Source organism: Perca flavescens, chromosome 6, assembly GCF_004354835.1.
Source record: "Perca flavescens isolate YP-PL-M2 chromosome 6, PFLA_1.0, whole genome shotgun sequence".
Lineage (NCBI taxonomy): Eukaryota > Metazoa > Chordata > Actinopteri > Perciformes > Percidae > Perca > Perca flavescens.
Window position 1 is genome coordinate 28,828,393 of NC_041336.1, and position 23,664 is coordinate 28,852,056.

General features: G+C 42.6%; 1 protein-coding gene across 2 annotated transcripts in view; it reads left to right on the top strand.

Annotated features, from left to right (window-relative positions):
* The window catches only part of znf407 (zinc finger protein 407), a 151,732-nt gene that overhangs the window by 104,096 nt on the left and 23,972 nt on the right, over positions 1-23,664 (top strand). For both annotated transcript variants that reach the window (XM_028581420.1, XM_028581421.1), the window contains exon 9: positions 4,427-4,605. In XM_028581420.1, coding sequence (XP_028437221.1) covers positions 4,427-4,605 — 179 coding nt within the window. The remainder of the gene's footprint in view (positions 1-4,426; positions 4,606-23,664) is intronic.

Consider the following 23,664-nt stretch of genomic DNA (forward strand, 5'->3'; position numbering starts at 1 on the left):
TTTTATTGTCTTGCTAGCGGCATGGCTTCAGGGTGACAAACTTCTTTTTAATGGATTGGGACTGAAGTTTGTACAGACTTATTTAAATTCCTAGGTTTATGACCAAATACCTGCAAAACTAATGACATTCCCATCAGCCTTAGCTGTACTTTGTGTTTAATGCTTAGCAGAAAATGCTAACATGTAAAACTAAGATGGTGAACACTGTAGACCATCAGCGTGCCGGAATTGTCATTGTGAGCATGCTGATGTTAAAAGCACCGCTGAGCCCACGCACATTCTCACAGAGCCGCTAGCATGGCTGTAGGCACTTATTGTTGTTAGATCGGAACTGCCGATCGTCTATATGAAATTTGCATACTGCAAGAATTTTGTTTTGCTCAGAATTCCATTTGTGCTATACATACATTTTGTACCTCATGGGACACTAAACCTCAGATCCCAGGGGGAAAAAAACAAGACTGTATGATGATGATGAAGACGCCATCTTGCAAACATTTGTTGAATTCTATCCAAATCTCTCATTAAACATTTTGGGTCAAAGGCTCTAAGTATTGAGCATGTATTTGAAGTGAATGTTAATCATGAATATTGGTTGATTTTTTTTTTCTCTCCCCCTGAGGACACATTTTAGTCCCATATCCAGCCACTACAGTAGACTTACCCCCAGTATCAGAGAGAAAGTGTACATAGAACGAGCCAAATGTGCCTGGCCCCATTGTTCCCGCGCTGATCCTTAATGATCATTACAGATAGTGGCAAATGAAACAGTAAATTAGAAACCCAATTACCATTTTGGTGGCCCCAGGGGTTCTGAGAGTTCCAGAGGGCAGGCAAGGGGGGGGGGTTCAAGGTGGGAGGAGGAGGTGGTTGGGGAAACGCCCCGCTGGCTTACTAATGTGAGGATGAGGAATTGAATGTGGGGGCCTTAGACAGCCGCGAGGGCCCTGACGTCTCTGGTGGCCTGACCACGATAAGGAGCGACTAGATGAGTTAGCACGTCTGACCTTTTGATGTGAGCTTATGAAATACACGCGGTGCCGTTGTAAAGACATATTTAGGTCTGAGGCAAATAAATGAATGTGATTGACAGTTCTTGCTCATAGAACATATTTATATCTGTTTTACTAGTATACGTCTGATTGCCACAATTTAAATATCCATATTAAATGTTATGGATGACATCTATAGTTCCCACTCGATACAATGCGATCTCCATCAAGGCTGCTCCTCAAATGCATGTAAATGAGCATGGAGTGAATGATCTATCAAATGCCACTCATCTCCTATTCAGTTGGGGAATAGTGGTAAAAATATTCTAATGATATTGCACTGGGAGTCCTAGGCTGTCAATGAATGATGTCTATTTGACTATTCTCCAGCTATTTGTGCAAACCGCAAAACTTCTTCACTTCAGTGTTTAAGGAATCATTTCTATTGTTCACAATGAGGAGCTTTTTTTCTCGCTCATTAAAGTTGCGGTGGCATCTTAAGCGGTCTAATTGATATGTAGCCTCTGACTTCCTGCCACGTTACCATCCTTCTTGGGCTATTATTGTTTATTGAATGCTGCGGCATTCATGTTTCAATCTACCTGTTAAAATACTGCTTCAATTGGCGGCGATGGCAGCTTTGAGGATGGCACGCTTACTGTCAATGCCAGGAAGGTTTGCGACCTTGTAAAGTGAAGGAAGAGATGAGGGAGGAGGCGGGGGGAGACATTAATGATGATAACTGGGCCTCCTTTGCAGAATAAGATCCAAATGGCACCAATGATCCAAATACACCTACCCCCCCTCCACCACCACCTACTGACTCTTAACACACACAAAGAAACACATTAAAATCTCCTCTAACGAAGCGCCTCTCAATTCCCCCCCCCACATTACCATACATTCGTTGGGAGGAGGAATATGGAAATGGCTAAAATAAAGGGGAGAGACGGAAAGAGGTAGAGAAGGGGTGACGTATCCATTGAGCATCAGTATGGCTGATTCCCATGCTGAGTGCATGGATGGGGGGAGGAAGTTGAAACAGTGTTGGACTAATTAATACAGTGTATAGTAGGAGGGCTGGTGTGGGCTTTCACTAACTGTGACACCTGCTGACTCCTAAATGCACGTTGTGTTGTTTTAATATGACAATTACTCCATTACCATATCTGAGAGATAGCATGGCCCCCCTAGGAATCCACCCGCGCTCTCTTTAGAACCTTTTAGCTCCGCTTCAAATTTTATCTATTTATGCTCCCACTTTCGAATAAGAAATCAGTTCACTTTAAGTATAAAATGCATTTTTTAGCAGCATGATTTGCGGTAATTCACAACGATGTGACATTTTGAGTTCTTTCTTCTGTCTTTTTTCATTAAGCAGAAGAACAGTCAACAGATGTGGCCATGATTTGTCTGTGAACCTGTTGTTGTTCACGATGGCTGATAAAGTAATTACAACAGTGTGTGCCAATCTGCTGCATACATGATTGAGAATATGTGTAAATATCAAGGGTTATGTACTTACTGTATCTAAACCTACAAGACCTTCAATTTATGGTTTTCATATCAGGCCAAGGTTTATCATCTGCGGCTCCTTTTTTAATTTTGAGATATTAAGCCTGGTGTTTTTGTACCGCGTGTTGCTTGTGAATGAAGTGTTGCCAGTATTGTGGCATCATTCATCCCTTTTATTTGTCTGTTCCTTCACTATGGCAAACACTACTGTAACTTCCCAGTTCTTCTTCTGCCTAATTTCAAACAAACTAGAAATCCAAATGCATCACTTCCTGTGAGCCAGGAATCTGACACAAAGCAAATGCAAACGCTTTAATAAAATTTACATATTTTGAATTGTGCAGTGCTATATTCATCAGTGATGGGGTATAACAGACATCTCTACATTGCTGTGGATTACTGCTTTTAAAAAGCACTTTCTTTTGTTGAGAGCGTGGCACCCCAACCGACTGCAGTGTTCAGTTTTGTGAAGAGCCCTCATTGTTCACCAGTGGCTAGTGCTTATGTATTTCATACAGCATGAACAGAACCCAGTGAGGGCCCGCTCTGTGTTTTTTTTTTTTTTTTAGGCCCCAGTGGAGCCGGGCTGGACTGTGGCCCCATGATGGAGAGAGGTGTCTCTGCAAAAGTGAAAACAAATTCTCTCCTTGGCTGGCGTGAGCTATGGCACTGTGAGGCTTTATTGTCCCGGCCAAGGTGATAAGGGAGAGTAATTGCGTATTATACTGTCTGAGAATGTCAGGTCCAAACTGAGCACGAGTGCCCCATCCATCAACACATGATGGTGTGTGTTTATGTGTGTGTATGAAAGTGTGTTGTACACTGCACATGCTTGCTTGCATGATGCATTATTTGTGCTCTTATGTATGTGTGTGTGTGTGTGTGTGTGTGTGTGTGTGTGTGTGTGTGTGTGTGTGTGTGTGTGTGTGTGTGTGTGTGTGTGTGTGTGTGTGTGAAGTGGGGCGGTTTTTATGGATTCATGTCTGTATATTTGCACCTGTCTAGTCATATCAGAGATTCACCATTTTTATTTTTGGCACCAACTAAGGTTTGTTCATGTCTATTTATGTATGTATGTGCGTGCGTGTTTGTTTTGCCTATTCAGGGCTTCAATAACGTGTGTGTGTGTGTGTGTGTGTGTGTGCGCGCACAGGTTTAGATAGAGCCTGGGAGCAGGTCAGGCAGCATCATTAATCAGCAGAGGGTTGTGTGTGACTCTCTGAGCTGACATCATTACATCCTACACCCTGCAGTAGCTCACTGCTTGGCCTGCCCTATCTGACCAGCCCAAAGACCCACAGACTCTCGCACGCACACATACATACACACCACTATTTCCATACCTTTCATACAATTGCAAAAGATACATAATGCTTAACAGATGTCTTCAGACATATCTCTAGTGCACTCTGTAGTCTCACAGCATGCATTACCCACTGCGCCCAGCACCATTACACACTTAACCTGAACAGCTGTAAGGGAAGAAAATAAAGTTAGAGATATGCAAGAGTGTGAATATCAAAGTATTAACAGGATTTAAATATTGTTTGTGTAACAAGTTGTGTTTTGCTGTTTGTGAAAGCGGTCTTTAGTCATTTTTGGGCCTGTTTCACAGAGGCGTATTTAGGTAATGAATGCTTTGAGAGTCTGTCCAAACATGGCTGCTCCCTTAGCTCAGAAGCCCAGTTTGAGTTGTTTCTAGTTTTGTGTGTGTGTGTGTGTGTGTGTGTGTGTCATCATTGGCAAAAAAAAATTTTTAGTACAGCAAACCTTTCTTGGGAAAGTTGCCAAGTGTTTATCTTGTGTTTTCTCCCTCATGACTCTCATCTTTAAATCTTTTTATTTTATTATTATTATTTTTTTAAATATCTATTCCAAAAAAAGGAATGAAGCCTTTTATCTTTGTTTGTCTCCCTTAGATCCAACTGTGCTGAGAACATCCGGAAGCACATTCTCCATACGGGCAAACACGAGGGCGTGAAGATGTACAACTGTCCCAAATGTAGCTATGCCACCAACTCCCCCATGGAGTTCCGCAACCACCTGAAGGAAAGTCACCCTGATATCGAGAATCCAGACCTCGCCTACCTACACGCAGGTAACTAATTGTTCAATTTGTATTTGAGGAGGCTCTGTTTCAAAACAAAAACTGTGTTATCTGTGTGTATGCCTCATCGCTCTCAACATCCATAACATTTTATGTGATTTGTGTCCTTAATGAGATAATGTTTGTCAGGAGTAAGACTTGAACATATATGCCTACATTCAGAAACCGTGGAATGAAGACAGTCCTGAACACCCCTGTGTTTAAAAGGTCTTTTGCGCTCCAGGCTTACTTACAGCAATGTCTTGCCTGAGCTTTACAGTTAGACATCTAGGAGCTGCCATCTACTACCATGGTTTTGTTATGTTGGCTGAATCAAACAGATCAGCGGAAAGTTAAAGGGACGCTCCACCACTTTTACTATTTATATATTTCCAATTTTCACGAGTCACCAGTAGTGCTACTCAGCTTGTTAAAACAGTTTAGAAATGAATGGGGCGGTGCAGGTGGGGCCCTGGCTTGGGAGCCTGAGGGTGGCCGGTTCAAGTCCTGCACGAAAAAGTCAGATTGAAGTGTTGACTGGTTGTTCAGTCACCTCCTGGGCACTGCCTGGGTGCCCTTGAGCAGGGCAACAAATCCCTAAGTGCTCTGGGGGGAGATTTCTAGTTTGAAAAAAAATAACATGTCATATTGATCTCAACTTGAGTCAACTTTTTAATCAGAAAACATGCATCACTAACTGGAAATATGGGGTTTAAAAGACCAGTCAGAGAAGGTCTAACAAAAGATGCAACTCAGTTGTATTATGGGAAGTGTAGGATTCAGTATTTCTGGAGCTTTACCCATTTTAGGGAGTACGAGTCAGGATATCTCTTTTTCCTGTATGTCTTGCTGTTCTTGACCATTACTTTTAAATCTGTCTTGTTGGTTACCCCCAAATGTATGTAAGTGCCATAGTAAATCAGTGGACTGCCCCTTTTAAGTGCCTTCCCAAGGGCACTAACTGGGAACTTATTATGTTCCCCATCCAGAATTGTTTTTGCTACTCCAAGCATTTGAACCCTACATCTTTCATTTTTCATTCTTGCCTCACTAATTTTCTGCATTCCAATGTGTAATGTGCACACCAACATACGCACATACAGTATATACCCGCAGACAAATCAACGTTTGAAATCTTTCTACTGAATTAAACCACCTGGCTGCCCCCACAACCCTGCCCGGTCTCTATCATTCCACAGAGGTCAGATCTTCCAGAATCCTTGAGTGTGTGTTTTTGTCGGATCGAGTCTTGCTATTCAGTGCTGATGGAGGGCACCCAGCCACAAAGAGGCAGCTATCAAAGAATGCTGGTCTGGCCATCCCTGCCAATCACTCAGGCCATAGAGACAGATGAAATCATGTTCCTCCTATTGGTTCCTTTGTATCCCAGTGTTCCTCCTTTGTCCTTGAAGGCCACCAAATCCAATCGGCCGAGTGCTTGTCCTTCAGAGGAGCAGAGAGGACAGCCTTTATCCTGTTATCCCTTTGACCTTCCATAAAAGCAGTGGAGTTAGAGGGGAGCACCATGGGAAAGAGGCCAGGCAGGGACATTACTGAAAAATGGCTGCATTCTGGCAGTACTGTGGTTTATTTCCTGTTGAAACTGAATGGATTCTGGAGTTGTGTCTTTGTGCTGACTCTGAAAAGTTTAGTTTTTAAATTTCTCAAACAGGCTTATTTTTTGGTATAATTTCGGTTCTTCAAATTCTTTGATCTCCTTTACTTCCATGCCCTAACCTCCCTGCACAACCTTTGTACCTTCAGCTATTCTTTAAAACACCTGCCTCCTTCATATTCTCCATACCCTCTCACCTTTAACCAAAGCACACCTTTTACGCTTCTTCTTACCCTTTCACCCGGAATTTCCCTCACCTCTGTTTGTCCTTATGCATGGCTGACCTTTGGTGAAGAAGATTCACTTTGTTTCTTAGTGTCCCCCTTAGGGTGATCTGTTAAGCCACATGAGAACATAACTGCTATACCAAGTAAAGGAAGATATTTCTCTCTATGTGTCCAGGCCAGTTCTGTGGCTTCATCTTAAGTGGGGCTATGATCGTACTGGGGTTCCACCTAGCCGTAGCAAGCAACATACGTTGTGGGGTTCAGTCTTTCAGTCATCTGGAGAAAACATATCCTCCACTCTCAGTCAAGTCAAGTGGCATATTTTCAAGATTTCATCATGACGCTCTAATTCATATTCTGGTCATAGCACACCACAGATATGAACCCAAAGAATGACAGCAAAAGAAATGATCAAAAAATGCAGCTGATGGTGTCTTTACCCGAAAACTAAAATTCTTCCTGCACCAATTAACAAAAAAGAAATTAGTGATCCCACTTTGCTTTCATTGACGCATTACAGGTTTGTACACGTAAATGAACTATTGCAGGACTGCAGAAAACTATTTACTCTGTTTAGGACCAACGCAATCAAACTATAGGGGGTTTGAAAAGGCATTGAAAGTACACTTGTGATCTCTCTCCCTCTTTCAAAAGAGGGAACAGGAAGGTGGGGTGGTAGCGGAAAGAGCAGTGTTTCATCTAAGTAGACAGAACGAGACCAAAAGAAAGAGACGGGGAAAAAAAAGATTAAGAAGGTAGATGTTGAATTAACCTGCTTGTGATTGCTCTCTGTCAGAGTGGCACCAGGGCCAGCAGCGAGAGGCAAATCGTCTGTGATGGCCCTTCCCGCTGTTCCCCCTTTGAAAGACACAGATCAAACGCACCCTAGTCACGGGCCCTTGCAGCCCCTCACGCCGGATTGATTGACACCCGAACGTCTCCACTGCTGCTCTGTCTTTCCATATCACTCTCTCTCTCTCTCTCTCTCTCTCTCGCTCTCTCGCTTGCGCTCTGTCTTCCCTTCTTTATTCAGCGTCGCACTTCGAATTAAAGCCCTTCTCAAGGATGAAAGCAGAGGTCCTTTGCAAACGAAGGAAGAGAGGGAATTAGACCCAGCAAGTGATGGAGGGGAATGATGATTAGAATTAGAGGGGAAAAAAGAAGGAAAAAAAGAGGTTAGATATGTGAGGGGAAAATGTTGCTGATAGGACACAATTTAATAAAATGGTAATGACAATTGTCTTCCTCGTGCAATCTGCAGAGAGATATGCCACAAAGAAGTGGAGGTGTGTGTGTGTGTGTGTGTGTGTGTGTGTGTGTGTGTGTGTGTGTGTGTGTGTGTGTGTGTGTGTGTGTGTGTGTGTGTGTGTGTGTGTGTGTGTGTGTGTGTGTGTGTGTGTGTGTGTGTGTGTGTGTGTGTGTGATCTCAGCATAGATAGCACTGCAGCAGAACTAGTGCTACAGGTACCTCTCAGAGCGCTGCCACTTTGCTAAATTACCGCTCTGCCAGAACTTTCTTTCTAGTTAAAATGCTGCAACTACCCTATGACTGGAGCAGCTTTGGGAAATTGTGTATTTCCCTTCTTTCTTTGTTATCCCCCTCCAGCGAGGTCAGCTGTGGTTTCAGGGCAATGGCTTTGTTAAATCAGCCTCCTGTCCTGTTCAGTACCCAAAACTATGTTTTACACACACACACACACACACACACACACACACACACACACACACACACACACACACACACACACACACACATATATATATACAGGTGAGATGTTGCCATTAGCTTTGTCAGAGCATCTTCATCCCACTATTTTATATTGTGAATTATTTCCCTCATTTTCAGCCAAGGTTATAATTCCACGTCTTGGGGGCATAGCGATCAAATGCTTTGTAATTAGCTAACAGCGACTGAGTATTTGGATCCACTGCTCAGTGCCTAAAAAGATTTAAGAAAAATAGATAAATTAAAAAAAAAACTTCTTCAAGGCGTTGTTGCTGCTTTATGCAGATTCTATTTTCCTTAATAATGCATGATGGATAGCTACTGCAGAGGGCTGGGGGAGACCTGGCCTTGTAAGTGATGATCGTAATACGCAGTTACAACCACAGGCAAATTCATTTGTTTGCATATATTTTTTTTCCTTATTAAACAAATCTGTAAACAAATATGGGTTTGGATGGCTTTTACTTAAGTTATGCATCTGTGTGCCTCCCCGGCTCCCCTCCCTCGCTTTCACCTTCTGTTCATCATGTAATGAAACATTACTCTCCTGAGTTTTACTTGCCTATTGTGTTACAGCGGCGTGTTGGATTGCGGAGGACAGGTGTGTATGTCATGCAAATGTGTCCTGGTATCCCGGCGCATATGACACTGTGTCGACGTTGTGAAAGAAGCCACAGACACTGACGATAAAATCAACATCTGTTTCTAATAACAATGTGTTATATGTGACATGTTTCTGTGTTGGAAAATATGTGAAAAAAAACAATGCATCACAGTTTAAAGAAAAAACAACACCTATAGGACATCAAGTCGTCTGCGTTAGTGATGAACCTGCGTCTTTGTGTCACCGTCCTTATGTTGCATTCGCATGATAGGCATTAACTTTAAAAAAAAGTAATTCTGTTCAGTACAATGTAAAGTCAGATGAACCAGGTGGATCATTGTGCTGATGCTGTCAAAGCGTAGATTTAGTAATTCAGAGTTGTATCTTACAAAGTCAACAATGAGACATTTGTTGGCTTAACGGGAAGCCAAAAAAAAAAAAGTTAAATATTTTTACCAGGAAAGAAAAGAGTGAGGAAATGGAGCTCTACTGTTTAAGTTGAAACCATCATAGCAATAGAAAACGCATCATTTACAGTTTTCTGACTGTTTCTCAAGATGGCCTAAAAGATAAATAAATGTCGCCCTGTATGCCTTTCTTTCAGTTTTTACAACACTAACTGTTTTGGTGCCTGCGTTTTTTATTCTGTCCCCATCATGTCTGATTTACCCCGACCACACAAAACAACCTCAGCAAGCCTACATGTATGAACTTGAAGATTAGCTCAAGCTAGTGTTGGGTGTTAATTGGATAATTCCCTCATGGAGGAACACCTCTCAGCTTCATCTGGTCCTGAATGGCTCACTTTGGCGTGCGTGCGTGCGTGCGAGCGAGTCGGTTAGCTATGTGGTTTAGGGAAAAAAGGCCCACCGTCGGTTGCATGTGTCTCAGTAAACCAATACAGGGCCGGTCCTGGCCGAGCAAGCAGCAATTCCTGCATAATGACCTGCTCCGATAAGCGTGAAAACTCCCTCAACCGGCTGCATTTATCACACATCAGCCACAACAAACGGCCTTTTGTTTCATCCTCTTCTCCCATTCCCTTCCTCCTGGCATCAATCCAAGTGCCTCCGCTCAGCCGTTTAGTGGCCGTTCAGAGCCTTGACTGACAAGTCCCATCCAATCAGTGTGGAGACGTAGAGGCAGTGGGTTTCTGGCTGCTCCGAATGTGAAGTGATGTCTACATTGTGAGTTTACCACCTTTAGGCCATCACAGACAGATTTCTTTATCCACACGGTAAATGATGACTGGAAGTATTGTGTCATTGACAGACTGGGTCAACCTCTGCCTCCATCTGAGCCTCTGGACAAGTTCTGTCACTGTCATAAAATTTGAGGCAGATTGATGACACTTGATATACTATATGCTCCCTGGTGTTGCAATGGCACAGTTATGTTAGGTGCTTGCTTATGTTGCACTATTCTGAAAGCAGTTGCAGATGGCTTATGTAGGCCACAGCCTAAGAGTTGCACAGTGTGATAGCAGGACAAAAGGATATAGTTAGTCTGCATAGGTTTTTAGTCTGATGCTACATTCTTTGTTTTTTGAAACATACAATATTGGATGTGCAAGGGCACAAGAAGCAGAACAACCATAAATAGTTTTGTTAACCACATGTAGAGATGATATTTAGCTACTTTCTGAACCGGTTAAATTAGGTAATGAGCAAATGTCTTCTGAGACTCCAGCTCAAACACCGAAAGCTACTTTTCCTGGAAAGCTACGGCACCAGTTTTTAGTTGGGAACACCAATTCCCTAGTGTGTATCATTTATATAAACTAGTACTTTTAAGACACCCTAAAGGGATTGTTTATAATGTGTCAGCGCACATCAAACGCTTAACTTCTTTCTTTTTAATCAAAAGATGAAAGGAAAAATATTTGCTGTATGTTTGCAAGACCGTTTGTCAGAACAATGGAGTATGCTTTCATGTGAACATGCAGTACTTAGACAGAAGCACACACACAGACACACACAAACACCTCGTGTGAGTGACGTGTGGTGGGGATGCTGGCGGGCAGGGCTGCTCCTCCTGTATGGGACAGTGAATATGAGACCAGACAGGCCGCCGTCTCCTATAAAGACTCATCCATAATTCAATCTTCCTTCTCCCCTCAATTCAGACACTGTACGTATCCAGCTAACCTGTCTTAAGACAGGAAAGAAAGAACGAAAGAGAGAAAAAAATAAGTGTTTTTTTAATTGAGAATGTTGAGTAAAAAAAAAACTGTTTAAAAGATAAGAAAGAAAAGCAGAATTTCTTAAGGAGAGGAGCTTGTGACACAACCGAGACTGCTGATTTTTCTCTTTTAGCCCAGCTTGCCCCATCTTGACCTTTACTGAATCAACACAGCTGCTAGTACCAACATGTTTTCCCTTATCAACACCCTCATTGGCTGAAGTGCACTTCTAAGATCTTCACCACAACCTTTGCCCCTTTTACTGTGCAAAGGACCCTTTTCTTCCTCCTTCGCCTCTCTCTAGCCTCCGTGTGTCGTCTGTTGGTGGCTCTCCAAACGTCTTGGCATCTCTAATTACCAACAGGCTCAACTTTCCCAACTAAACAACCAATTACCAACGCTTTAGCCCAACCCAGTCCCATGTTTCCTGATACAGTGGCCTATTAGGGCCCCTTATTTCTCCCCTAGCATAATTGAATCCCCTAGCTGCTCATCAGTGGGCTAATTTAAGCCAATGTGCAGAGTTGGTAATCAGAGGGGCTGCCTATTAGACTATCAGACCCCAATTAAGTGCCCTCTTATTTCCAACATAACAAGCCACTATCACTAGTGCTGTTATTGTATTTCCCTCTTTAGTGCCCAGTTTTGTTTGGGTAAATCTGTGGTCTGTTTGGAGAGCAATGAGAGGAAAAAAGGGTAGAGAGGAGTTTCAGTGTTAAGTTAAGCACTGGTACAGGTGGTATTCAAAGAAATGCGCTTGTAGAGAGAAAGGACACTAATTAGAGCAAAAATCCAGAGAGCAAAGATCTGCCTATTTTTTGTTCTACTGTCTGATTGATAGAACTCCGATGTTTCTGTCCAATACACCCTTTACTGTGAAGGCTCCTCTGGCGTACATGGTAGTACTACAACAGATTTCATCAAAAGGGGAACAAAAGGATTTCATGGACCACCTTGAGGCTGCGGAGCAAGAATTTTTATGTGAAAAATATTCCTGCTTTCCTCCTAAATCAAAAACGTAGTGATGAGACTAATGAGTGAAATTCAAGCATCTCATTAACATGAGAGAGCGCCTGGCCCGATCCGTTGCAGAGATGTTTTCGGCCACATTATTTGGGTTCATTGAGTGCACGTCCCCCGAATCTTGTTAGAAAATGTATGAGCTGCGACGTCTTTAAACTTAAAAAAATTCAAAACATCTATCTCCTCCTGCCACTTGGGTCTGCCAAAATCTGATGTGATTTACTGTAATGCCGCTTTAACTTGACAAATAGATTTGAAATGGAAAAGGTTCCGAGACAAATGCCTTCACCACCAGCACCTCTTTCTGTCCTCTTACAAGTGCAGAATATCTCACTTTTTCCTCCTTCCTTATTCTCCCTCCCTTTTTTTTCCTCTGTCCTGTCTTGGTGACTGGGGCAGTTGAAGGGAGCCAGAGTGTGAAAGAGGCCCAGAGAGGGCTGATGAGGACTGTCTTAGCAAAGCGTGTCTCAAGTCTGGGACCACAGCATTTGAGTGGGTGTGTACATATATGTATGTGTGTGTGTGTGGTAGCAAGAAATGGTCTGCGTGCGTGTCTCGAAGTCTAAGTGTGTGTGTGTTTAGTGTTGGTGTCGACTCCCCATAGCCTAATTAAAGGGCGAGAAAAGCCACTCACTGGGAGATTAAACCTAAAAGGGTAAATTAGCACTCAAAAGGGGTGTGGCAAATTCTCACATACGCACAGGCCATGAAATCTCTTCTGACACCTGTGAAAAAAGAGAATAAGGAGGATGGAGAGAGGGGCAAACTTTTGTATTTCAATAGCAGAGCTCGGTGCTATGTAGTTGTTCAGATGAGACTCTGAACAGGTCCCTCTACTCTGGTCAACCTGTTTTACTTAAATAATAAACTAAATGTAATGTAATATCATTTTAGGACCGCAGTGCCACAAATGTCTTAAAATATCAAACCGAATGTGTTTATCTAAATATGAAACCCGAAAAAATATCAGAACAGCTTTTAACTTGTAATTTTAGATTAGATTTTAAAATATTTGGACTCAGTCATGGAGGTGTAAACCTTCACTGAATTTCATGACAGATCTTATTTTTAATTCTAACTTACATTAAAACACTTTATAAAACATTACATTTAACTTGTTCATTTTTTTAGCAGGGTTAATATTATCCAACTTAGTCCTTGTAATGTCTTACCATGCAGTTAGTTTTGGCTTTATTTGCTGCGTTTTTAAAGGGTTGTGCTAGAGATTTAGTATTGTACATGCTTAGGGACAAGAGATACATTCAATTTCAAAGAGCAGACAGAGATACACTGACTCTAAGTCCCTAGTATTGGATATAGTGTATTTGAAACATCCCTCCCTTTGTTCTGTAAAGCAGGATTCCTGTCATACATGTGTAGACTCCAAGTCGAAGCTCACAATTTTCCTTAGTAATAATTTTCCGTCAAATATTCAAAACACTTCAACTGTGCACTTACTGGACATTCATCAAGCATGGACGGGGCCAATTTAAACTTAAAATCAGTGACGTCTGATAGTCGTTGGCAAAGAGTGAGGGTTTGCAGTAGTGTAGCATTTGTGATGTTGTAAAGCAGACGCGCCCGCACACAGACACACACACACACACACACGTACGTGAGGGTCAGATGAGTGTCACATCATCGGCCATTTTTATATATCCCACAATTCAACAGCGGGTGTTAATGCCTTGGGCAACGCTGATATCTCTTTATAACTGTCTGCCCATGTTGTTTAACCCCCGTACTACTCTGTCAGTATATCATCTTGCTTTCTGCCTCTTTCTTCTAATGCCGCGTGTTTGTGTGTGTTATGATGTCTTAGCATTTGGGTGTTTGTGTGTGTTGAGAGTGATTGATATGACTCTGGGCCAGCAGCTAAGCTCTGCCATGCTATCTGTCTCTCTATCTGTTTGTCTGTTGTCTGTTCTGTGTTGTCTTCTACTCCTGTTTGACTGCTATCAAACAAGTGTGTTGTTTGAGAGAGAGAGAGAGTGTGTGTGTGTGTGTGTGTGTGTGTGTGTGTGTGTGTGTGTGCGCGCGTGCGCGCGTGTGTGTGCGTGTGTGTGTGTGTCATCTGTCAGTGTCTTCCTCCAGAATCCGACATCTAGTAGAGAATCTCAGCTTGGCGCACACACTGTATATAGATGCACACACACAGGTTTACACAAAACTACATCTCCAATCTTATAGTTTCTTGCCCCAGGGACTAAGTGTGTATGTTTGCACGTATAAGAGATTTCATGTGTATGTGTGTGCTTCTGCGAATACACACAAACACACATACTCTTGCATGTCTTTCTGTTTGTGGGTGTAAGAAAATAGATCTTGGTTCTGTCACGGCTGGGCCTGCAGGCATAAGAGGCCTTAACGGATGTCTCTGTCAGTGAAACACACACACACACACACACACACACACACACACACACACACACACACACACACACACACACACACACACACACACACAGACGATACAGGTCCCAGACCCCTCTCCCTCCTGGACTTGCAGTGAGGAATACAAGATTCAGGCTCCTCTCTAGATAGTGATCAGCCTCGCCGTAGCTTCAGAAATGCTATCTTCATCGTGCGGCTGAATTGATAATACCCTCCCCCCCCCTACGCATTTTATTACAAAGGCCCAGTTTGTAAAAAGGTAATCATTTACTGTTGCTACTATCTTCCCTGAGCCATACATCTTCTGTCTTCACAGGACAAAGTTCTCCCGCTGCTACGGACTCTGTTTTTCCCTATTTTATTTTATTTTATTCTTTACTTTGTCGGTGGGTTCACAGACAGCTACTTTTAAGTTTATCATCCTCTTGCTGCCTCAGAGTTTTACACATACAGCATACCCACCTGGTAGAATTAGATCTTTTTGTTAAATGTATGTATTATGTGTTAGTTTTTGAAAGCATGCATGTAGGGGACAGAAAGGCTGCAGTGAATGAATGACTAATCCCTTTGGGCACATAGAGGAATCCAATACCAAGTACCAAAATCTCATCATTTCAATTATCATATTTATCATATTTATTCATTTTCTTCCAGCCAGACTTAATGCTCTCTCTCTCTCCCCCTCTCTCACCGCTTCTTCTTCTATACATTAATCTATTTTTTCCCTCCATTGCTCTCTCCACTGGCGACATGTGAGCCTGTCAGTCACGTTGATTGACAGCACTCAAGTGGCCTACGGAAAAAGCAGCTCATTTTTTCTTTCTTTTTTTCCCCCTTTTTGGTCAAACGCTGTGCCAGTGATGCCGGAGCCTTATCAGGAAACCCAATTTATTGCCGTTTCTCTGGGCGAAAGGTGTTGCCACTCACACTGACTGACAGCTCTCAGATTTGCAGGCTGCAGTGTAGGGATTTCCTTTAAGTTGTTATGTTTATTTCCTTTTCTTTTTTTTTCGTGCTGTCAGAGATTTTTCTACCGCACATGGACGTACGTACACACTTTACACGCATACACAAAGACATAGTGCATAAATCTGCCTCCCTCCCTCGTCTCCAAACCGTTTTGTTTTGTTATGACCTTGGCAGTGATTTTGACTGACGGACGGCGATCCGCGGTCCCGCTCGCCACACAGCGGGTCAAGTTCATCCTGGTGAACATCTTTGTTTGGTAATTGTTTTAATCTTGGGGGAGGAATTGAAGGTAAAGAAAATAAACTTTTAAATGGAAAACTCACTTGATTCATGCAGAGACTGTTGTGTTTTTATGTGCAGACTGCAAAGGCATGTTTGTTTTCATTGCTAAGAACATTACATATGGGAATATGGGCTCATGTATGAATTTATGTTCTCATCTCAGCTGTGTGCTTTTACATTTCCCTCCCTGCCTGTGTGTGTGTGTGTGTGTGTGTGTGTGTGTGTGTGTGTGTGTGTGTGTGTGTGTGTGTGCACGCACGCACACACGCACGCACGCACAAATTCCTTGCCTTCGTCTGATATGCATTTGAAAACACATCGATGTATGTCATCATGTTTGAGTTTTTTTTTTTTTGCATGTCTGTGCACTGTATGCATGTGATGCCTGCGTGTGCGTGTGTCAGATCCCGCGTGTGTGCATTTGTGTGTGTCGAGTATGACCTCCGAATCCCGAGGCTTATCGTGGCGGTGTTCCACATTATTGATAGCGAGCGAAGATATCGACAGGCCAAGCGCCGGCAGCTTGCAGCAGCGCCGGCAAGCGGGATGGGACTTTGATATGACATATTGTGCGTCTCAGCACAAGCCATAAATAATTCTGACACGTTTTTGTATGCATGGGAAAGTCCTTGATTCAGCCTCCCATAAAAATAAACTTCTATTATGGAAGGTATTTGTCAAGTGGGCGCGTGATGGATGGCCCAGCGTTTACCCCGTGGCAGGACGATGGGTTATGGATGCCCGCCGCCCCTTGCCGGGGGAGGAGTCGCACCCAGCAACGCTGACACTAGAGTAATTACTGCCCTCCTCACCACAGCAACGGAGGGAGGGAAGTGGATGAGGGCAGAAGTGGGGGATACACACCTGCACCTCCCTCCGCCCCTCCCTCCACACTGTCCTGTAACGCTACCGGCATAAAATGAAGAAGGTGATGAAGGCTGTAAGGGCAGTGATGATTGGACATGGATGGATGGATGGATGGATAGATGGATGGACGGAGAGATAGACAGGTGGACATGATTGATTTATTAATGGATAGACTGGGGAGACAGCCCTTTCCATTCCTCGTGAAGATGTTAGATATTGTTAAACGTCCGTATATTACTGCCTAATTAGTTCTGACATTTTTTGCTTGATTACTGTAAACAAATGAGCCTGTGGCATGGTCATGATTACTCGTATGCATCTCATTTTATTATTATCATCTTATTGCTTCTTTGTGTCTTAGAGCTGACACTATTCCTTGATTAAACGCTTAATCAAATGTCAGAAAATGTACAGTTTTGATAAGATGAACTTTATATATATATATTAATGACAGTACAAGAACGGATATGTAGTATGAATAAGTAACCTTGGAGCAAATAGATAAACTACTATATACGTTATGAATAACTACACTAAAAGAAATTACGCATTGAAACAAAAGTAAAACCCATTTAGACTATATACACTATGCCTCAAAAGGAAAGTTGTGATGAAAAAACAGTCCTTAAATTTAATTGTATTAGTTTTGTAGACAAAGATTGCGGAGCTTGATCTGATAAGAGCACTGTATAAATAAAATGAGTACTTTAGCAGAGAAAAGCTCTGTGTGTGTGTGTGTGTGTGTGTGTGTGTGGGGGGGGGTGTTACTTTGCATACATTCACAAGTTCATGCCCATGCATTCTCATGTTGGCGCACTTAGGAATATGTACAGGCATTTGTGTGTGCTAATGAGCACATGTGTGCGTCAGTCTGTGGGCCCAGCAGCCACATTGAGCTGAGGCCTGGGTGCCATCTGAGGAAGAGGAGGAAGGTAGGCGTGGGGCTAGGAACAGGTGAGGGATGGGTGCTCTCCTAACCACCGCTATCCCCACTACCCTGCGTAGGTGTGCAGGTGGGGCGGGGAGGGTCAGGGTGGGGGCCACAGTGGCAGCCCGTCAGTGGGAGTGACACCTGTTCACCGCTGCCCACCCCTTCATCCTTACAGCTGCTGCGCTTCCTCTGCCTCAACCTTTTTTTCCCTGCCTTCCATCTCCGTTGCCTTCCCCACTCCTCCTCCTCCTCCTCGTCCTCCTTCGCTTCCTTAGCAGCAAGGAGGAGAAGCTCGTCACAGCAGGCCGGGGAGCAGCGAGTTGGACCCGTCCAGATGTTGTTACATGTGACGAAGAAGGAGGGTTTTGTCAGGACACAAACACAAACGATTACTGCTACTAAGGCTGCTGTTAAGTGAGATGATTGGTGCAAGGTGTGTGTGTGTGTGTGTGTGTGCATGTGCTTGTGCGTGTGCGCGTGTGTGTGAGTAAATCAACTGGCATAATCCACACACATATACACACCGTCTGCAAAAACACAGGTGTACATAGACCTTAAATGTTTTCTGTACAACCATGTTTGAGAAACAGCAATACATAGTCATTTTAGCTTTTTTTTGAGTGTGCTAAATTGTATTTCATTATTCTAAAATTCACCATAACGTTTCCATTTTTGAGAGCAGTTAGAGTTGTGTTATCGCCCCAAACTATACAGCATACAGCTCCTCAGTCATTTTCCAAAGCCAGTCCAGGGATTCGGACCATCAAACACACTGCCACAGTCAAGCTTTTCTACCCTCCAGGCTTCTGCAACCTTCAACAGGAGGGAAAACGGTTTAATAACCTAATTGGTTGATAATTGCAACGCAAACATTCATTGATGAACAAAAAGTAAGTAGACCTTTGGCTTCGTCTATGACTTTAATTATTTAGATTCTCTTGTTTGATGAGCACCCTTAAGTTTCATGGGATATATCAAGCTAAATAGCTGGTAATCTATTACACAGCATCCACGACACACCTTGCATACAAATCCAGACTGAGGCAGACAGTATTAAGAAATGCCTGTTTGCATGGATCGGCCTTGTTTGACCTGGTAACCTCTACAAGGTCTAGATAGGTAGACTGAAGCTGCTGTCGGCCGCTACAGATGAGGGGTCAGGGAGAGGAACAGGCCTCGGTCAATAGGCTTAGAAGACCATCAGGGACTATTGATTGTGGCGGACAGTGAGGCCAGCTCTGCACTAATTGTTTCTTTACTAGCCTGTGGCAAAGACAACAGTCACGGGCAGGGACTCATGAATCTTACATCTGTTTTGTTGCTAAAGCACCGGGAGTTAATAGCCTTTGATTACCGAGGGGTTTGTGTGTGCATGTTTGTGTAGGTGTGTGTGTGTGGTTGTGGATGAGGCACGTGTAATACTGTGTGTGTGTGTGTGTGTGTGTGTGTGTGTGTGTGTGTGTGTGTGTGTGTGTGTGTGTGTGTGTAATGTGTTTACGCAAGAGAATCAGTGGCCAGATTTGTATATCAAACATTTATGCGTTTGTGAGTGTTTGATTTGACTTCTTCTGCCGAATCACTTTTTTTAATGTAACAATTTGGTCACTACGATTTTGAGCACTTTTGTTTTATCTAAAGCACACCATAACATCATTGTTTTTTGCAGAAGAACATGAAAATGAATTGTTTTGCTCAGAGCATGAATTAGTAGTGTGATCATAATGCAGTTCTGCTATTCTAATTGTGTCCTAAGCAATGTGAACATCAGTCCAAGTAAAGGAATGAAATGTATTTAATGTGGCACTTGTAGCATTTTAGAAGTCAGTGTATATATAACACTAAATTAATTCTAATGCTGTCATATAGCTTCTGTAAAAAAACAAACAAAACAACATGGATGTAAGGTAATAATAGTTGGCGTGTGGACAAGGGATATTGTTAGTTGCTGGTGTGTGTCAGGACTACATTTCCCATAAACCCTGCTGTTAATTTCTTAGAAATGCAAAGTTGAGATGGTATTACTGTAAATGTTTTAAGTTAAAATGCTATATATTGGACCTGTAATGACTTTAAGTAAGTGATTTACCTGAAATCCCCTTTCCGCACTTTAGTCTGAGTCACTAACTTTAAATATAGCTCACTATTCAGTTGTCAACTCAAATTATTTCAGCGCAGTTTACCTTGGTTGACCATTTACACGGTGATACAAATAGTTTCTTTCCGCATGCCCCCTCCTTCACTCCTGCCCCACCAGAACTGTGTTTTTTTTTGTTTGTTTTACTGGTGTTGTGCATCGTGTTGATTTTCAGAGGGCAGAGCCCTGTACAGGAGTCATATCTGCTATTCTAACCCCGCTGCAGTGGCCAGGCGGTATTCAACTGCGTGCGGTTTGTTTATTGCGTACAGCAGCAGAGTTTGTTTGTGGCCGGCTGTCAGAGCGGCCAGCCCGTTGTGATGAAAGACACTTGGACCTTCCCATCCATTTCACATTTGCTCCAATCAATTATTCAACAGGACAGCCAATTAAAAATGAGGGAGAGCGGTCAAGCCCTCGCCCCCCGAAGGCCGCCACTAGACAACTCTCTCCGTGAATAATTGGTGCAATTAATTTAGCATTGAGCAATAAAGGAGTTCTCACTCTCCCCTCTCGCTCTATCTCTCTTACTCCCTATATACTGCAGACGCTCTCAACACACCAGTCAACATTACAGACACACATCACAACAGCGCACACACTGCAGCAGTAATAATAGTGGAACATTTGTGAACTATTGTATAACATACAGGTGAGGCCATAACTTCTGATTGCAATTTGCCTTACTTTCATTTGGATTAAGTAACCAAATTAAATAAAGAGTATTTAACAAGAACCAAAAGGCATAAAACTGCCATAAGTTTTGGTTATATTGGTGGATATTTGCTTTATAATGGTCACCAGCTGGAGGTAATGCTTTATCTAGCTTGTTATTTCCCAGCTACATCACTAGAAATGTAGTCACACACACTGACAAAAACACAGCTGTGCCCTCTGGGACACACACACACTCACTCACTCACTCACTCACTCACCTACCTACTCACTCACTCACGCACGCATTCCAGGGTCGCAGCAGGAGAGAATCTAAGAAAAGGTTTCAGGAGCCTCAGTAATAGTAATTGATTGCCATACTTTTTTTTATTCATATTCCATTTACCTGATTCTATACATTTCTCCCTCTTATTGTCCCTTATCTGCAATTATGGTTAATTTGCTGCTGCCCTCATGACATGGTGCCTGTACCAGTAATGACACACACACACACACACACACACACACACATACACACATACACACACACAGTAATAACAACAGTCTGGAGGAGGGTAATAGTGACAGGTAAATTCTGCAACAGCTTTGATTAATTCAATCACAACAGAAGTATTATGACGGACCAAACATCCTTCACACTCTGCCTTCTTCTTTCTGCCCCCCTCTCTCCTCCTCTATCATCTTTTCTTTATTGATCAATCTCTAACTCCTAGTATAACTCCCCCACCCTCCCCCCCCCCCTTCTCCACCACCCACCTCCATGAACAACCCCCACCCACCTCTTTTGATAGCCAGATTGACAGTTGAGTAATTTCACTGTCAGTGCTGACTGACGCATGGTAATGGGAAGACGTTTCAGAGCGGCATTACAACACAAAATAATTTCCAATTTACCGCTCATCAAAAGTACCCTTACAAAAATAAAGAGAGCAAGGGAGGGATGGGAAAAGAGAGAGAGAGAGAAAGGGAGGTGAGGGGAAACACAACAGTGGATTTATGGCTTCAATTACTGATATTTCACATTTAGTTTAAAGCGACATGTTTTTGTAATATGACAGGCTTCACTGGATTTGAAAACGTCTTCAGACCTCTCCACTCTCCTCTTCTTCTGTTCCCCCCCACCCCCCCACCCACCCATCCATTTCTCTCCCTTCTTGCAATGTAGATAATGAAATGGTGGGGGGGTGTTGAGGAAGAGAGTGATAGCTGTGACTCCTGAGCCTCTTTAGAGAGCCAGAGAGGAAGGAAGACGAGGCCTGCAGCTTTGATGTAGATGGATTTGACTGCGACTCACCCCATCATTCACTGGTTGGGCCTCAATCTCTATTCCACCTGTCACTGGAAGGATTTACGACTGTACCTCACTCATCATTGATGGACTTAAACTACCCCAAGACAGTCATTGGTGGGTTTCAATTGTTTTTTTATCCTCCCTTCCTACTGGTGGCTTGGCACAATATCCATGTCTTATGAGAATAAGGGCTCTACTTTTGTTTCCTCTTCCTATTTCCTTTTCTTGCATGTCTTTTGTATTTTGATGACTTGCCATACACCACATTTAGAGTTCAGTAATGGAGTGTCCTTGGCATATCCATCAGCAAACAGCAATTTTGGTATCAAGATTGACTACTACTGTGTTGACCTGGTCTGAGCCAGTGGGCAGTAACTGTGGTTTGTGCTATTTTCTCACTAGAATTGGTGGAGCCAACTTACATAGACTGCCCTAGAATCTCAGAAACTTAATTTTAAGTCTGTTTCACTTTCAAGAATTATTTCTTTAACCAGAAGTCGCATCTAAATGTAGAAAAAGCTTGAACGAATAGAAAACGATTATAGCTATGATGCCAAGAAGAATAAAGTTACATATTTTAAGTTTTGCCAGCATCTCTCCTCCACAATGCCTTCTGAAGGCAGTAAGTACTGTATATATGAAGTGGGTTGTGTTGGGCATGTCACTGCCAGTAGTTATGTTATTTACATCAGCATGCAGCTGGCTGGAAAAATAACTCCACAGTCTTGGTAAAATTCTGAATTCTAAAAACTAACCTCATAAACTTTTCTCTCCTCTTTACATAACTAAAACCCATCAGGACTGTCAATTCCCACCGATCCTGTCTGTATCCTCATCCAATAACAACAGGTTACCAGGGCAACAGCTGTATGTGCCTATGTCTTTTCAACAAGTGTCGTGAAAGTATCTCCTGAAGCATCACTTTTACAATGGCAGTAGAGGTAGATCTGTGGCTGTCGTGAACAACGTGTCATAGAACAGCCTCCTGAATATGTGTAGAATGTGTTGGTTACATTTCATGTTGGGACCAGAAACAATTTTAAATTTAGATTGTAATGTAATTGATCCTGACAGCAATTTCGATTTATGCAACCAAACGATAAAAGCTTTTGTACTGGCCATCTGACCTAGGTTCTAACAGTGTTGATGGGCCTACCTCCCTCACTCATATTGAATTACTCCACCCACTTCTGCATCTTTTCCATCTACTTTATCACAGTTTTTTTCCCAGCAGAACTGCTCCGCCTCTGCTCTCCCCTGCGTCCCTCTGTGCTTAACTCATTCACATAACTAATCCTAACACTTACATTGTGTGCATACAGTATGTACGTGTATACATGTCTGTTTCTACTGTACTCTCCCCACCTCACAACCTGCCCTCCGTCCAGCTGTTAGTGGTGTTGCAGCAGAGATTGAGAAGTTGATGCTAAAAGCTCTTTGTTTGAGGAGTGAGAGGAAAACACCACCTGCTTGCCACAGCAATATGAGAACACACAAACACACATACTGTATACACACGTCACTCAGTGCACAAGCTCTGCCAGCATTTGACGGTACGGGAGGGGTTCAGTCAAACGTAACAGCATCCAATAATTATTTTTACAATATGATATTATATCCAACTATACATTAATATTAAAACAACTTTAACATTTGATTTGAACTGATGCTAAGCATATTGATTTTGGATGACAATTTAGACATTTTAAATCGCATATACAGTATTTGTTAGACAGTGTTACGCTGGTTGTTGAAGAATGCTACATCATTTAGTAAAGGCTTCAGATATAGCCAAGTATACCTCAGATGTGACAAATGATTGCTAATTAGTCCTTTTATTTTTCAGACAATTACCACCATTAGTTAAAAATAAACACTGTTGGATGATTCTTACCTGTTCAGCAGGGTATATAATGAGGGGCTGTGTAACCTACAGTACAATAATTGACATTAATTAGCCATAAGCTGGCTAATAAGCTAAACTAAAGCCTTTACTGCCTCCGCTGCATACCTTTGATACTCGGCTACCACTATACTAAACACTTTGGGACAGATGGTTAAGTAAACATGCAAAAGACCACAAACTGCTATGTTTGTGAGTGTGCATGCTTATGTCACTAAATGTATGTGTTGTTAGTAATGCTGATGCTT